This window comes from Centrocercus urophasianus, unplaced genomic scaffold (assembly GCF_019232065.1).
Source record: "Centrocercus urophasianus isolate 14NV4802_14NV808 unplaced genomic scaffold, USGS_Curo_1.0 seq_23, whole genome shotgun sequence".
NCBI classification, from domain to species: domain Eukaryota; kingdom Metazoa; phylum Chordata; class Aves; order Galliformes; family Phasianidae; genus Centrocercus; species Centrocercus urophasianus.
This window is the reverse complement of record NW_024884789.1, coordinates 8,428,186-8,444,967: the sequence shown is the minus strand read 5'-3', so window position 1 is coordinate 8,444,967 and position 16,782 is coordinate 8,428,186. Positions and strand designations below refer to the sequence as shown.

General features: G+C 39.6%; 1 protein-coding gene across 16 annotated transcripts in view; it reads left to right on the top strand.

Moving 5' to 3' along the window:
- ADAMTSL3 (ADAMTS like 3) overlaps positions 1 to 16,782 on the top strand; it is a 189,204-nt gene that overhangs the window by 10,115 nt on the left and 162,307 nt on the right. For 11 of the 16 annotated variants that reach the window (XM_042824305.1, XM_042824310.1, XM_042824300.1 and 8 more), the window contains one exon: positions 1,384 to 1,475. In XM_042824305.1, the coding sequence (XP_042680239.1) occupies positions 1,401 to 1,475 (75 nt within the window). In that variant the 5' untranslated portion in view covers positions 1,384 to 1,400. Of the gene's footprint in view, positions 1 to 1,380; positions 1,476 to 16,782 lie in introns of all 16 variants that reach the window. The other 5 variants (XM_042824301.1, XM_042824302.1, XM_042824312.1 and 2 more) reach the window with 1 other exon arrangement.

Here is a 16,782-nt window from a genome sequence, read left to right as displayed (position 1 = left end):
CGGCGGGAGGGGCGGCCCGCTGCCAGCAGCCTGTAGGACCTCGGTGAACTGGCGGCGGTGGGCCGGAGCCTGGCGTGAGGGAGGGGCCGCCGCTCGCGGTGCGGGATGCCGTATCCCCGACGCCGGGACGGGCGAGGTTCTCCCCTGACCCGCGAGCGGGAAGGAGGCGCAGGCGGAGCCGCTCCCCTCCGACCCCGGCACCGGCCGGCGCTGCGCTCCGCGCCGAGCCCGGCGCCGCTCCAGGTGGGTGAGCTAGGGGGCGGCGGGCGCCTCCCGGAGAGGGGCGCTGCGGGAGCCGCTGGGCGGGCGGCGCGGGCGGCTCGGGAGCCCCGGGAAACCCCGGCACCTGAAGGGTACCGGAGTGCGGGATGTTGGGCTGGAGCTCGGCAGTGCCTGGCGAGGGGAGGAACCGTCTCTAACGCATGGGAGACTGAAACTTTTGAATGACCAAAGCATTCAGGAGCGTGGAAGGTTGGAAGTAGGTGGATGGAAAGAGGGTCTTCTCTTCTCTTCTCTTCTCTTCTCTTCTCTTCTCTTCTCTTCTCGGAATTAAACACTCATTTCTGTAAGGAATCTTAATTATGTTTAGTCGACAGGTGCAAGGGTTGTTTGGGTAGCTGCTTTTCTTTTGGGCCATCTGATATTTTAGAAAGGACGTGTCTGATTTTGGTTCTGAGGGAAAGATCTGCATTCACTGTGGAACCTCATTAAAAATGGGGTGGAGGATGAGGGAGGGCTGTCTGTGTGCATGTGTTGGGGTGTGTGGAACTTGCACACAGTGAATGCAGTGGTAACAAATAGGCTGAGGCAAAAAGAAGCACTAAGAATTATCAGAATTATCAGCATTGTTGCATGTTCATTTTTTTCTTGTTAAAGGTTTTAAATTGAAGCTTTTAGTAAAAGTGCCTGGCAGTTAAGTGTTGGCCCACAAATGGTGAGGGTCTTTATACTGGATCATGTTCTTCTCTGTCTGGGACTATAGCGATCAGAACTTTCAAATGCAGTGCATATGACTGCAGAGGCCCCAGGGCTGGGTTCTCGGCGCTGAATGAGTGCAAGTGAGAGGTCCGGACGGGAGGGGCCCATCTGATACATTGACTCGCATGCAGGAGGCGATGAAACTCGCCCCCTGTCGCCTGCTTCTCTAAACCTTCCCTCGTCCCCACCCTGCTTCTGTTCCCTAATCGGAACGACATCACCCTGCAGGCTGTGCTCATGGCATGCGCTGCTAGTCTGCTCCACTGGCCAGCACAAACGCCGATGTTTGTATTGCATTTCTTCCAAACGCTGGTTCTGTCCCTTTGCCTAGTTTGCTTTAGTCATTGAAATCCTGGCGCAGCCCACTTGGTTTTGTTTGTAACTTGAAACAATCTCTCTCAGCAGAGTTCCAAGGCGTGAGGATGGCCAGCCCTAACGGTGCAGGGCTCTTCTGGGAGGTCATCTGGCTTGCTATTGCTATCTGTGCTCATCTCCAGGTAGGTGATGACTTGTTGCTGTGCTTGGTATTTTTTAGGTGATCTTGCTGCAAACTTTCAAATAATATCATTTAAACAATGCTGCTGAAGTATCTACATTATAAATAAAAAGTTCCCAGTGAGAATGAGATCGAGGTTTCCCTGTCACTGAAGTTAATTTTAAAGACATCCATCTGGGAAATTCATATTTTCTTTCTTTGTAGTAATATTGTACCTGACTCAACTATGTGGGGACCAAAGGGAGATCTTGCCAGATGTGTAATGCCTGGGGTCTCCCAAGGCAACACAGCTGCCCTTTGCTCACAGGAGATTTAGCACCTGATAAACGTTAAGATACTGTAAGTGACAAGGGTTATATAAATACCTGTGTAGAAGAAACATGTAAAGCACTTGGAAGTCAGTGAGTACCCTGGGAGGAGGGAGGTCCAAAAAGGTCTTTCCTTCAAGTGTTCAATGAATACACGAACCATGGAGGAAAGCTGTAGCTGCCAACTGATCTATTGCCTGACATATGAGCCTAATCAGTTCCAAGAAGTGAGTATTTCAAGAAATATGGTGTGCTGGCGTGCGGCAGAGATGTTGTTAGTCTGTCATCCCCCACAGTGATAGTTCCCACAGTACAGAACGTTTCAAGGGTTATTCTGTCTCACGTGCTCCAGAATCAAGAAGTACTTAGAAAATGATAATTAAATGAACTGGAGAATATTTTTGAAATTAATAGTATCAGTTTTTAAAGTATTGTGGTAGTTTTCACAACTTAAATTGGCTGTGTAGAAAATCATTGATGTTATTTTATCATTGTGTGCTGTTTGTACTTCTGCAATGCTGAGAAATGGAAGGGTCAGACTGGAGCACAGTGTGCTGGTCATTATTTAAACATACATCCCAAATACTTCTGAATCAAAAGCTTGATACAGCAGGCAAAAGTAAATTCAAAAGGAATGTGAAGAAATGAGGAGGTAGTACTGGCCAGCTCAGTAAGCTATGATCCATGTGTGATGGACTCTGAAGTATAAGGCAGTGGGATCAAGCTGTGCGACTCACTTACAGCACTGGTGCAGCGTGTGCAATGAGTTGTTTGGCAGTTACTTGTTGAGCACCTCCTGTACCACGCCATGGTTGCTCACAGGAGCAATACAGCTGGCTTTGAAAGTAAACCTGTTTACCTGAGTAAAGGACTTGTCGTAAAGGACAAGCTATTGCGTTCTTTCTAACTGGGCAGTTAAATAGTGCATGCTGTGTGTGTCCAGGCAGACAGGACAACAGAGGGGTCTCTTTTTTTCCACTTTCTTCTCACGGAGATGCAAACAATTTACTGATTTTCTGTGCCTGTGCTGTTTGTATTTCTGTGTGCAAGAAGTTGAATGATATTGTAAGAGCCAGCCCTATAAAACGAAGTAGTATGTGAAGTTCATTTAACAATTCCACGTAAGATGAGAATAGAAATACAGGGAAAGGAAATGTCAGCTTTGTGTTTGGACCTTTTGGTTTTGAGGAGACCGGTTTTTCTTCTATAATACATTTCTTTCATATTTTTTCTTTCATATTTTTCTTATTGTAGTACTGGAACCAGTGGAGGCATAGTTTCTTCCTCTCCACAAATGGTTTGGCATAGCTTCACTTGTCTCCTTATAAAACAACAACCCAAACACATTGTAGTAATCAGTAGACCATTGTGAGTAATTTTATGAATATTTCAATCCAGGTCAAATATTTTTTGTCTTGATGGTCCTTTTAATTATTCTAAGGCATTTGACATATTTGGGCCATTAACACTTAACTCCAATCTTGCAGAAATCCCTTCTCCTCCTATATTTTAGGTGTTTTATCTCAATTTTAGTCACATGAAAGATATCTCATATTATTTAAACATAACATTTTTTTGTATTCAATATCCATTAATTCTTTAATTGGTTGCTTGGGGCCGTGCTGTATGGACCACACACAGTTCTACCCTAATATTGTACCATAGCTTCCACTTGTATTGTTTTTGGCTATTAAAGTGCTTATGTCTGGAGCTAATCAATTAGAAACAATTGGATGCTGGGCAAGGTCACAAATCCGTGTCATGTCACTTATGTGCAATTGATTAATTTCATCCTGCTTGAGGCAGGTACAGTATAAAATAATAACCATTTAAAAAGAATGTGGTGGAAATGTGGTACGAATGTAATGCAAAGAAAACTTTAATATGAGAAGTTGTGAAAAAGAGGTAGCTATTACTGAGAAGTGGAAGTGAACTTTGGTTGTAGGATCTGTTCTGATTCCTCAGTAATGTGGTGACATGCATAGCACAGTGTTTAGCTGGGCTCCAATCTGACCTCAGAACTTATGGACACGCAGTGTCTCAAGTTCATGACAAAATCTTTTTTCAAGGGTGTATTAGTGGCTACACCAGCAGGTTTCATAGGTCAACCTGGAAACAGTTTACTGTTCAGCACTGCTGAGCTGCTAGTTGTTAAAACTGTCCTGAGAGCAAGAGCAGTGGCATAAGTTTGACTCAGGAAGAGATCACTTGCAAGCTAGCTTTGGCTGTGATCTGCAGACACAGGGCTTCCTTTTCCTGGCTTTGCCAGTAGAAGTGAAATGAATGGAAATGAATTCAGCCTAAAGCCAGTAGTGACCCAAGAAAATGATGTCTGTGAGTCTGTCTTAAAATAAAAAAAAATAAGGCAGGAGTGTGAGCAGAATGGAACAATTCACTACTTCTATAGATTTAAATGATGAATACTTCCAAGGCAGTTGTTGTATTCTGCAGATTACATGCATTTGTGATCATTAGCAAGCTACATCCTTGCTAGGGGCTTTAACTGATCATGTGTGCTTACTACTAAATCTGGTGTAAGAGGCTACTTTTCTCATGTGGTAGCAGATGAGCTATCAATAGTAGAGAATGAATAAAGTAAGAGTATTTAAATCCAAAATTGTTAAGTAACCTCTCAAGAAGATATAGCCACACATTGGTGTAGGGGAACTGCTGTGTCATGGCCTGAACTGAAGATTGAGCACCTGGTGAAGGGGATGGCTGGCCCAGGAAGCACAGGTGCAATCAGTTCTTCACCTGTGCTTCCCACCTGACCAGATTCAGGGTCCACCCCTCCTTGGGCTCATTTAAGGGCCAGCTTTCAAATGGAGAATATCTCCTGGATGAAGGCTATTTCCTGAGAAGGAATGTTCTGTACTTAGAGATCCTCTTCACAGTTGGGTGAGTCACCTTTTTTCTATATATGATTATTGATATTCCTAATGATGCTTTGCCTAGTGCTGCAAAGAACTTATCAGAGGCAGTTTCACTGCTCCCAAGGCCCAACAATTGGTAATTGAAAAGGTGTAGTGTTCAGCCTGGTACCTCCTCCCTTCTTAACCTCATGGTGATGTTTTATTACACAGTACAGTTAGATGTTGTTTTATGTTATGAAATACATGCAAGAATGTATGTAAAATATTCTTACAAATGACTTAATGTCAACGAGAAACGATTGCTGGTAGAATGGTGTGGACGAGATATGTATCATCAAAGATTTTGCATGTGGGCTTACTTTACATTTCTTCTTGTGCTATTTTCAAATTTGAACTATGCAGGTATTTTCTTACATTCCTGGATTGTTAGTTAAGCCCTCTATAAGTTGGTCCATCTCGTCTCTGAAGACCGCGGGACTGCTAAGGTCTGCGGGAGGAATTATAGCAAACACACCATGTCTGGGTATTTATGAAGAACTAGTTCTGGATTTCTCTGGAAGGGGATGTTTCATAGGTTGCATTCAACAAAACGTTGGTTGCTCTCATGATTTATGATTCTGCAATCCTTACTTGTGTTATATTTTATTCTGACTATCTATGATGGTTTGGATGTAGAAGATACACATACTGAAAACATTATCTTATTTGAAATGTTTCTGCCATAGCCTATCTGCCAAAAACTACCAACATAGCAAATGACTTTAAGGTTGAGTTTTTTTTGCGGCCAAAAATCTGATGTCCATTACATGGCATAGTGGACTTAAAGACCACCTCTGCAAAAAACCTTTGGAATATCCTTTTACAGTCACTGAACGTGTTGCACATCAACATCAGGAAACAGATTAATTTATGTGCTGTACAACATACTGGAGATTTAAAAATACTTAAAAAAAAAAAAAAAAAAAAAAAAAATTGGGATATAATTTGGAAATCCAGGGCTGAGTTTGAAAAAGTTTTTTTTTTCTATTTTTTTTTCCTTCCAATTCTGCGCAATTTTGCCATTGGCCTCAATAATTTTGTGGTTTTATTCCTTGTTTGAAGGTTGAAATACCTCTACTGCAGACAAATAACACTTCTGAGACTCTGTAGTATTCTGACTTAAAATATTGTTATTGACAAGTGTGTAACTCAGTGACAGCATTCTCAGAAAACTCATGAAAGTTCCTTAACTCATTTTGAATTTGTGACTAATAATGATTGCTCAACCGGTGGCCATAGAGTCTGACCTGCAATTGCCCCCTGCTTACAGTCCAAAAGAGTTCTATTGGCAAACAATTATGATGATTCTGTCTTGTGGCTTGAGTCACAAAATATGTTTGAATACTTCTAAGAATATTCTCTCATTAAAAGCTTGAGCAACTGTGAGAGATAACCAAATTCCAGATGAGACCGATGTAAAAGTCACTTTTCTTTGTTTTTGTTTTCAATAACTGTTTTTTATCGTAGTGAATATGAATAATGCTTACAGTGATACAACTCAAGAAAATCATGCTTTGGTTATTCATCTGAGTTATAGCCCCAAATCATTCATTCCAGTAAGACAAAGGTGGTTTAGTTTCTGTGTCCAGAGTTAGAATTCTGTATCTGCATCTTCAGACACGAGTATCGTTGCTTCCTGATGAGTTTCTGATGAGGTCCCTGCATCATCTGGATTGAGATTCTCAAGTCAGTTCTGTGTAAAGCTTCAGTTTTCTAGTTCCAGAAGCTGGATGCTTTTAGAGAAGCTTCAGTGTAAGAACAATGTTTTACAACTGCCCACAACTTAGAATTTTCTGTGGAAAAGTAGTTAGGAAGTGAAGGAATAGCTCTAGGATGACCTCTGGTTTTAGCAGATACTTGAAAACTTAGTCATTGATAATTACTCATTCAGGTCTGCTTGGTGCATCTGAATCCTGCATATTCTTTACCAAATTCAGGCATAAACTGCACTGATGGAGCAATTTTTCAGTGCACCAAATTCTGTTTCTGCCTTTACAGCACCGAAAATGTCCATGGTGGCTTGTACTGGTATTAGAACCCTTTTATCAGTTGTTTAGAAATCGTAGTTTGGCCATCCAAAATAATGAGTTTGGCTTTGAAAGGAAATGTTTTTTAAAATTGGAGTCATCTTTATTTGCTTCTAGAACCTAAAAGATCCATGTGTTTGTCTTTATCTGCATTCAGTCAGGCCTTCGGAGTCTTGAAGCTTTTCTTAAAATCCTATGCACTCACCTGAATCCAGGAGCTAGGATTTTACAAAGCATCAAATATAGTGTGGCTGGTAAGTATATTAATTACAGTGATAGTGGGAGCAGATTGATAGCTGGGCTTCTGTCACTGCTTGCATTGTAGGGCTATGAGAGAAACCCCTAGGAATGAGTATGTCAGTGTGTTGCAAATGTTGCACTTGACTGTTAAATGTGCGTTATTAGGATACTTTATAGCCTATGCTAATTGGATTCCTGTGGCCATGTACAGCCTGACACTGCCATACTTCAACAATTTCAGAGTAATACTTGCTAAGAAGGATCTCTGTAAAACCATTTGTGCATGGTGAAAGTGTGGGTGTGTTTTTGAAAAGCGGTTTGCCAGTGAGAACGGCGTTCTGGGAAGCACAGTGGATATAGCTATGGAACTCTAGAGGGACAACAGAGTTTGCAGCTGGAAATAGGAAAAGAAGCAAACAGCTGCTGGAAGGAAAATTCAGGCTTTAATCAGTCTAGATTTGGCTCTAGCTTGATTTCTGCATGCATATCAACATCAGATAAAATTCCTTTTGAAGGTTCTACAGTTTTTAAGTTCAGTATTTATTTGTCTGCTTGGTTTTTTATTTTGAAAAGCATTTTCAACCTTCTTGTGAGTTCTGGAGCAGGAACCTGTTTTTCCTTGTTTTAGAATGGAACAGAACATGTTTATAGACTTGAACTTTCAGCACTGTCTTAATTAGAGATGTAGTTTCCCAACTTCTGCAGTGCTACATCAAGAATGCTCTTCATCTCGCGTTTGTGGACCTCTTGAAGAAAGAGTTTAAACTTTACATGTATCTTAGAAAAGGAAGGCCTGCTCTCATAAATAAGACCCATGTGGGAACTGTGTTGCATTGCAGTTCTGAAATAACCTCTGTACTTCGTCACTGACAAATAGTTCCTTTAGGTTTGTAAGCAAGTTTGTAAAGGACTTTCCTTCTTGGAAGAAGAGAACTTGATATTAAATGAAGGCTTGTGGGCTGTTAAGTGCTCTTTAAGAGTTATATTTTCAGAACTGCCTTATTCATCTTCTAAGAGCAAGCATGGTTCTGCAAACTTTTTGGTGACCGCCAACTACACCAGGGTGCTAAATTTGTTGCAAATAGGGCTGTTGTTTCAGAAGGGTCTGCGTGATATGGAACCTCTGTTTTGGTGACTTTCAGCAAGCTTTGAGTCTTTGTAAGTTAAATGCAAATACTGTTAAGTGCTTAGCTGTTTGGTAGGTGCCTAAAAGGATTTTCAAAACAAGTGACAGGATAAATTTCCATTAGTATGATCAGAACCAGGCACTTAGGTGCCTTAGGCACTTCCAAAAGTCTGGCTAACCATCTGTCTTCATATTTCAACATTAAACTGAAACTTTCACCCTCAAAAGAGAGAATAGGAATCTGGTGTGTGAGTTTGAGTACCTGGATGTGTGGATACTTGACAAAAGTTTGAGAGGTACAAGTAGAAGCATCAAGTGTTGATAAACGGAGTGTAGTTTCAGAAACTTTGGCTTAATACATTCCTTCCAGACAGCATATTACATAAATTGTTTAGGAACAATGTTATTTCTGTTTCTAATTTTATATTTATTAGATTTAACATCATTATGGAGAGGGAATGAAAACGGCATTCTCAGTCTGTTTTGAGAAATGTGGCTTCCAAGAATTGTCAGTTTGTCATGCTTCTGGATCCATTAGAAACACAGTGAATGCAGTCAGCTCAAATAAATTGTGAAGCAATATTAAAAATGCATTTATGACTGCAATTACTAGATTGTTGTTGTATGCTAACTGTTGTCATTTGTGTCATGGTGGGAGGTCCCAACTGGTTAATGATGCTGATTCATAGCTTTAAATAAGTAAAGCATTTGTTTATATGCGGAAGTATGTATTTCTGTATTTATGTAATGTTTTTTGCCAAAAATCTAAGCTGCTTAAAATTTATAGGATACAGTCTCTTGTCAGTGCATGCAGGCAGAACAGTATCGTTTATAATGTGTTTATGCAGAAGAAACTGCAGAGATTCTCTCTGAACATGCAGATGTAGAGAACAGAGCTCTAGCTGCCTGGTCAACTGCCTTTTGGTATCTGAGAATGAAGGTGACACAGGTACACTTGCATTGCCACAGAATGCCAGGAGAAGGTGTCTGCTTTTTTTGTGTTGCTCTGCAGCCTTCAGAAGGCTGCAGAACCCAGCTTTATTCCCAGCTTACTGATTCAGAAGGAACTGAGCTAGCACCAAAAATGTCTTCACTTGTTTTTTTTCTGATTGTTGTCGCAGTTTCCTTGCTTGTCTGTGTGGCTGCACCAGGCTATCAAATGGCATGGAGAAATAAGAAGTGGTAATGCAAGTCATGGTTCTGATGTACTCAAATACATCTGTTCCGATGGGAATTGTCCTTTCATCCCAGCTACTGCAGCCTCTTGCTGATGAAGCAGTGGTGTGGAAGCAAAAGGCCAAACAAGCTCACTGCTCTCTGTGGATACATAACAAATAAAATATGCTAAGATATGATTTGGCTTCCTCTCTTGAGAGTCTCCTTTCATTAGATGTTTTCAAAGTCTCATTATTCATTTGGTGTTTTGTTTTCTTGAGTCTCCAAATAGTTTTAAACTGCTCCCTGGTTGACTAACATGAATGTTGGCTGGAACAAAACAGTATTGTAGTAGTGTCTTGAGTATTGCCTGCTTACTACATGATATTCTGGTTGGAAACTAGCAGTGCGTCCAGCTGGTTACTGATTTTTTTTCAGCTGATCTCATCAACACTTTTGTTAGAAAGCTGAAGAGGGGAAACATCCATCTCTGAAGAGATGAGCCGCATGCTGTGTAGGGATTTGACTAACTGATAAGACTGCTTGAATGGATTCTGTCTGTACGTATCTCATTATATAGTTTTCTTTATATAAATGTAAGGTGCTTTCTGAATGGTGAAGAACCATTACTTTTCCTCTAGAACAGAGATTCCCAGGTATGTCTCTTCAAGGGCTAGCTCTCAGAGCTCGTCAGTAATCAAAAATGTAAATTCAACACTAGGAAATGCTATGAAGAGAAGACACAAAGCAAGGAGAGTTATGTTCTCACTGTGTTAATTCTTGTTGTGTCCACACTTAAGAGTGGTATACAGTTCTGATCCTTTACTGAATGAGGCTGAAAATCTAGGCAGGTATCAGCTGGCAGCTTCTTTCTTCCGGTGTAACAACTGGGTGCTATAACTGGAAATTACTGGGAACTGCTTTCAGGTAAACACAGAGATTGTCCTCTATATAATGGTCTTTGGTACTGCTTGCCAGGGGTTTTGTTGAGTGGAAGGATGTAGGAATTCAGAAGACGACAGGACAAGTGCTTGGGAGACCCACTCAGTATTACAAAATAGACAAACCATGTCTGGCTAAAAAGAGAGGTACACAAGTCCAGGAAATTACTCCAGCAAAGTATAGTATCTGCTTGCTCTGTCTTTGTCGTTCTCTGGGCATCTGGCTCACCGTGAATGTTGGAAGCTGATGGTGTAGTATGCATCCTTAGTCCACGCCAATTCAGCTGTTCTTATGCCATCTTGGTGTTCATTGGGGTTATGCTTGAAGGTCACTGAATTGGAAGCTAGAACCTACTTCTGTTGTCACTTGTGACTCATCATTTAGAAACTAAAGAAATATATTCTCCAAACTTCAGCATATCTAGAGGCATAGCCTTGGAAAAAATAAAAAAAAATTGGCTATATTTGAGTTTCTCCTTCATCTGCCTTGTATAATTATTATTATTATTTTTTTTTATTAAAAGCCTGTATTGTTTCTGCGCATATTAAAAACATCCTTTAAAAATTCCAAAACTTAAATTTACATCGTCTTTATTGATGGCTGGAATATTTCTTATTTTTAAACAAACTATCATTTTCTTGTGCAAGACAAATACAGCAATATTTTCTTATTTTACAAAATAACTCTTGGCTTAAACTCTGCTTTCGTTATAAGTCCTTCCATAAGACACAGATATTCCAGACATTTTCTCTGAATGAGTGAGCACTTGCCTTCACCCCACTGTGAAATTGTGCACCCAAATGTATTTCTCATTTCCCCTTCCTACCTCTTTCAGCTAAACTTGGAACACAATAGGTTGGTTAAAACCATACAAAAACCTACGGAATGCCATCTTAATGTATGGCTTTTTACCATGCAGCTGTTTATCTTCTGCTAAGAGGAAACTAGGAATGTATTTTTAATGCCAGGAGCTAGGCTTAAAATGCCATTACTTATCCAGTGGGAATAGATTTGAAAATTAGTAAGCAATTAGATCAGTAGGCAAATACATTTTACTTAATGTTGCAAGTCTCATGGGCCTTTCAAACATCCTGTTAGCATCACCTGTTATTAACTTGCAACCTTCTAAATCTTTACCTCGTCATAGGTAGCAGCACTACCTTGAAAGGGAAAATTTCTGTATACTTTTAATTTTTATATATGACCTGAATTTTTATTTTTTTAAAAAGAGTTTCCACAGTTTTTGTGAAGGCAACAAAGATGTACTGGGAATGCTAAGCTTTTCTTGGAGAAAACTTCTTCCTGTAGATAACCATCTTGAGAAGGGCTATAGCTGGGATAACAGAACATATGGGCCTTGTTGTGATCTTTTGAACTTGCTTGAATTATGTCCTTAGCAAACACCAATGATGTATTTGTTTATAATTGCTTATTTTTCTTGCTGAGTTTAGACCTCTGTGAGCTATCTATCACGTCACATAGAAACTACTATTTAGAAATGGGAAAAATGTAGGAACTGTGGAGTTCTTTATAATTTCAAACATTAAGCCTCCCATGAGGACACTGTCGGAAGGCTCTTGTCATCTTCAACTTTACTATAGGAGTGTCCTATCATTCCTTGTCTGCCAAAAATTCATACTGATTTATTCAGTGGTGTAGTATGAGGACTTGCCTGAAACCTCAGTCCTGGGATGAAGTTCAGCCTGGGGAGCCCTGTGGACTACATTAGGTTACTGTGCCACAACAGAGATCTTATTTTGTAACATTTGTACAAGGCTTTCTAGTTGAACAGCGTGACATTCTGCATTTGAGTAACAGTGCCAGTGAAGGCTGTAGGCTCTTTGCCTGAGACGTAAGTGGGAGTTTTTCCTGAGTAAGACCTGCCCATAGGAAGAAAAATGGGGCTGTATTTCATTAGTGCTCATGAGTTGGTTATCGTGCTTCCTGTGGTGTGGTGTGAATCATTTTGTCTCTTCGTGTGTCTGCGAAGGACAGATGGCATTTAAAGCTGAGTCTGCAGTTGTGAACTTTCTTGAAAATTGGCTGCATTTGTCCCTTTGGAGAAAAAGAAAATAAATAAAAATATGATTTTCCTCTTGCTTATAAACCTTGCACAATTTGAGGCAATTTCCCTTTTTTTTTTTTTTTTTTTTTTTTCTCTTCCTCCTGTGTGTGTGTGTGTGTTTGTATATGTGTCAGGTTTTAGGTGTCATTGAAGAGGATCCTATTAGGGGTTCCAGACCCTGTTGGCAGGAATTTCTCTGAACTACTGCAGAGGGAAACATCAAAACTATTCCTTAAAGCAAGCACACTATTTTTTCAAGAAAAACTGAAGTAGAACGTGGGAATCCATTTTTTGAAAATCAATGTGGCATTTTGCCAGATTTATTATATTCAAAAGATTCCTTTGAACCTGTTAAGTTGTTGCACTTTCCACTGCATGGTGCAGTTCTGCTAATGAACTCAAAGGGAAACACAAGCACATCATAAATAAGGAAGATATGATAGAGAGTTGATTTCTGCATGCGGCATTTTGCCTGTGCATATGAAAATTGACATCATGGTGTTGGAATGTTGACCATGTTTTGCATTTTGCTAGCTGCTTTTACTGGAAAGCATGTGTTTCAAAGGGAGTTTTCAATTTTTATAAGATTTTTCCTCCATAATATCCTGGTCTTATTTTGAATGTAGACTTCAGCTATGAATAAAATTTAACTCATGAAGTAAGATTCTTCTTGTACAAAACATGAGTGAATTATACAAACATTTCTAGTTAATGCATGTGTCTGATTTGGAATAGTTGAAGCTAACATTTAGGATCTACTCTTACCTCTCAGCATTGCCTTGGTTGAAGAGAACCTTACTATGAGAACAAAGGAACTGTGAAGAGCTCTTAAAAGTAACTGCATAAATGTGAGGAAAGCATGTTTGATTGCACAGAACTAATCCTCTGTGGGATTTTCACTACTGTATCTTCTTAGCTCAACATAGGTCTGTGAAGGAAGGGAGCTAGGAAGAAAAGAGAGGCTGGCAGCAATGAATAAATGGCATTGACCCTTCATCTTGACAGTAAAACAGACAACATTCAATTAGATCCTTTCTGTAATGATCTGGCCTGTCTCTTCCGTCTTCAGAACTCAACTTACCCAGAATTTCAAGGTTATTTACTCTGTAGAATGTTGGCAACCCATGTCATCTAGTCTACCCAACCTCTTCAGTGGAGAGTTCCCGGGTACAACATCCTTGCACTTGCTAATTCTTCCCTGTTTGATATCAGACCATTCCAAGTTCTGTGGAATAATTCTGTGCTACCGAAGCATCCTATGAAGCCTTACAATCATGATTCCCAAGTGATATGGGGTAGGCCTTGTTCCATTAATCTCTCTTTGTGTAAAAGTATAAAACTCTAGGTGATGTTTTCAACATTCAAGGTCAAACGATTTGAGAGTTAGACATCTTTATTATTATGAGGAATTACACCTGCATCCTTACAGTAAATCAGAAGTGGACAGTAGCTAGTACCTGCCAAATAATAAATGCATTATTCTTTATTGTCCACAGGAAAAGAATCTAGAACACTTTTTAAAAGAACATTTAAAACCTCTAAAAGTGTATTTCCCCTTTTTAGGTGGTGGTAGGTAGTGTTGCAATTTTCAACTTACTGCTATAGAGCAGGTATATACTTGTTGCTATAGGTATATTACGTGGAAACGTGCAGGCATAGAGTAGGTAAAAGCACTAATGAAGTCTTTATAATGTTGTTCTCTGGCAAAATGAGATTTGGTTGCGGTTTTTGTCTGCATCAGAACTGCAGATTCCTGATAGATTCTTCTCTGTAAGTTAGAGGACTGCTGTGTAAAACAATAGACTGTGATTTACATTGATGTTATTTTTAGTTGAGAACGTGGATGCAGCCAGATGTTCTTACATGGCTAAGGAGAAATGATGAATGATGCTTTGTGTTTAAGGATGATGCAGCTTGTTAGGCTGAATACTTGCTCTGAAATGGGGCTTGCAGTGGCATGATTGGTTTTGTAAAATGGAGGGCCATTTGTTTGATCTGTTTTGTGTGTTGGAACTCACTGTTTCAAGTAGCTTAGATAGAAGAAAATCCTATTCAGAACTGGATAATTAACTTTAGAGAGGTCAGACACTCTGGAATCTGACACATGGAGTGCTAGAGTTCATATGAAATCTAGGTTGGTTGGGCATTTGTGATTTTAATGGATCTTCCTTTCAGAAGCCTTTCAGAAACAGAATAGTCTTTGTGGAGAGATTTGTACTCAGGTTTGCCTCTTCTCTTTTACAATGCTTATTTACATCCGTTCCTCTTCCTTTGCCATAGCAAACTGTGCTGTGGACATGAGCTGTTACTACCTGAGCATCAATGTTGCAGTGGACGTTTCATTCTGAATAGTCTGGGGCTGGTGCTGTGCCCAGCTCTTGTGCGAGGTGCTGAAGAGTGAAGGGCTCTCAGGGAGACCAGTCCGTTCTTGGCCTCCATACAGAGGGCATGTACAAGCTCAGACTTCTCAGAGGTGTGTAAACTGGCTCATGGGACTCCAGCCATCTGTTATTTTTCCTATATTTTGTAAATTGAAAATCTAAAACCTTGGCAAATTGGGGTCCCCTCTCCTCCCTCTTTCCCTCCCACCCCCCAATTTTATTTTTTTTTTTAAATAATTATTCTTAATGTTTCATGAGAACACTTAGATCTAAACATTCAACTTTACATCTCAAATGTTCAATCACTCCTGTCACTTTAGCTACCTACAACTTTTAATGTTTATTCCTGGAATCCTATTTCAAGTATAGCAAGATTTGTGTAAGCTTTATTGTGAGGGGTGAAATTTAAACTTTATTAGGATTAAGTGTTTAATAGTATAATTTGCTGCATATGTTGCAAATACAAGCTGCTATGAATAGATCCTCTGTTTAAAAAAGAGTATTTGATATGTTATATATAGACTTAAATCCAATATGTTGTTATCTTTTACTAGAGGAAATTATAAGACGAGATTTACAGAGAAGGGTTTATTCTATTAATGTCTTTAAAATACTTCTCAACCAAAGATGATTTTGGTTTCTGTAATTTTCCTGTGCTTAAAAAGCGCTGTACATAACTTCCTTTGTTCCTTGACTATTATTCTGAAAATTGTACACGTTTTGCTGTTCTTCATATACGTGAGAGGAGAAAAAATATTAGCAGTAGTGCTAGGTGAATATTTGTTGAAGTGGGGTACTCTGTTTTTCTATTTGTTCACTCACAGCAGACTTTAAGGATTTAAGTGGAAGGTTTCCTGTTATATTGGTGAAATTTTTTTAATGTGACATTTATATCTGGTGAAGAACTGGGAGAAAGGTTCTCTCTTCTCTGCCAGCTCCCTGGCTCCCAGGAAACAGCAGAATGGGACACATTGCTTTAAAATAGGTATCAGGTTTTGTCTCATGGCTGAAGGAGCAAAAACAGGAGCAGTGCAGCCTTGTATTTTCCCAGTCTGCATGAGGTGTTTGATTAATCTGAAATGCTAGTGCTTGGTTTGGATCCTTACAGCTTTAAGACCAATCAGAATGATTTCTTGTTTCTGACCAGCTGATGAATGGTTTTAGCATATTTTGAGATTCAGAGACCACGTTAAATTTTCTTGGCCTAGGCATTTTGACTTTCGGCTTTTATTATTGCCCCATACTTCCATTTAATGTATGTAGTGTCATCTTTGAGTATTTACTTTAGGAAGGGAATTGTGTGGTGTTTTTTTTTTTGTGATTCTGTTTTTAATAGAACAACTTGCAGTCAGACCCTTGTTGTTTTATTAAAGATGGAGTAGCATATAACATGAAGGAAGTAGCTGCATGCATCACTAAGAAGAAAAGCATGGGGAAGAAACAAAGTCATTCAATCATTTTCATACTGTTTTCTACAAGATAGCAACAAATTTCAGACCTCGTGTGGATGTGTAGGATTCCCTTCAGTCTTCCTACTAGGAGCTATAAAAAGCTTGCATAAAGGCAGAGAATTACAGCTTGAGTCAGGCCAGCACACTGGCTTTATTCACTATAATCAGGATAAAAGAATATCTTGGCAAAAATAACTGGGCTCTGAAATAGAGATGTTCTGGGCTGATAATTCCAAGTACAGCCAAAGTTGCGGAGAAATACACAGGTTAAGATTTATGTTCGGGTCTCATTATTTGAAATGGATGCTGTTTAAGTTTCATATAATAACATTTTACTCTGTATAGAATGCAGAGGAAACCAGGCCTTTTAAAGACTGCAAATGAAAACAATTGAATTACTGCCACAGTTAACTTTAGCATGGTGGAACTGTGAGTGAACTATCTTACTGTCTACAATTTGCAAAGCAATGGAGAACGTGAAGTGATGTATAAATATGCAGAATAAGAACACATCAATTGACTCGAGAGCACAGTATTCCTTACCATTGTTTGCAAATTCACTAAGTTGTATAGATTCTTGTTTCAGTGGTTTTTAGCGTCATGGACGTCTTCAGGCTGAGAAGAAGAAACAGATACATAGGGCAAAAGGAATCCTCTGCAATTAAATATAAAGGCAGAAGAATTTATTTTCTTGTCTTCAC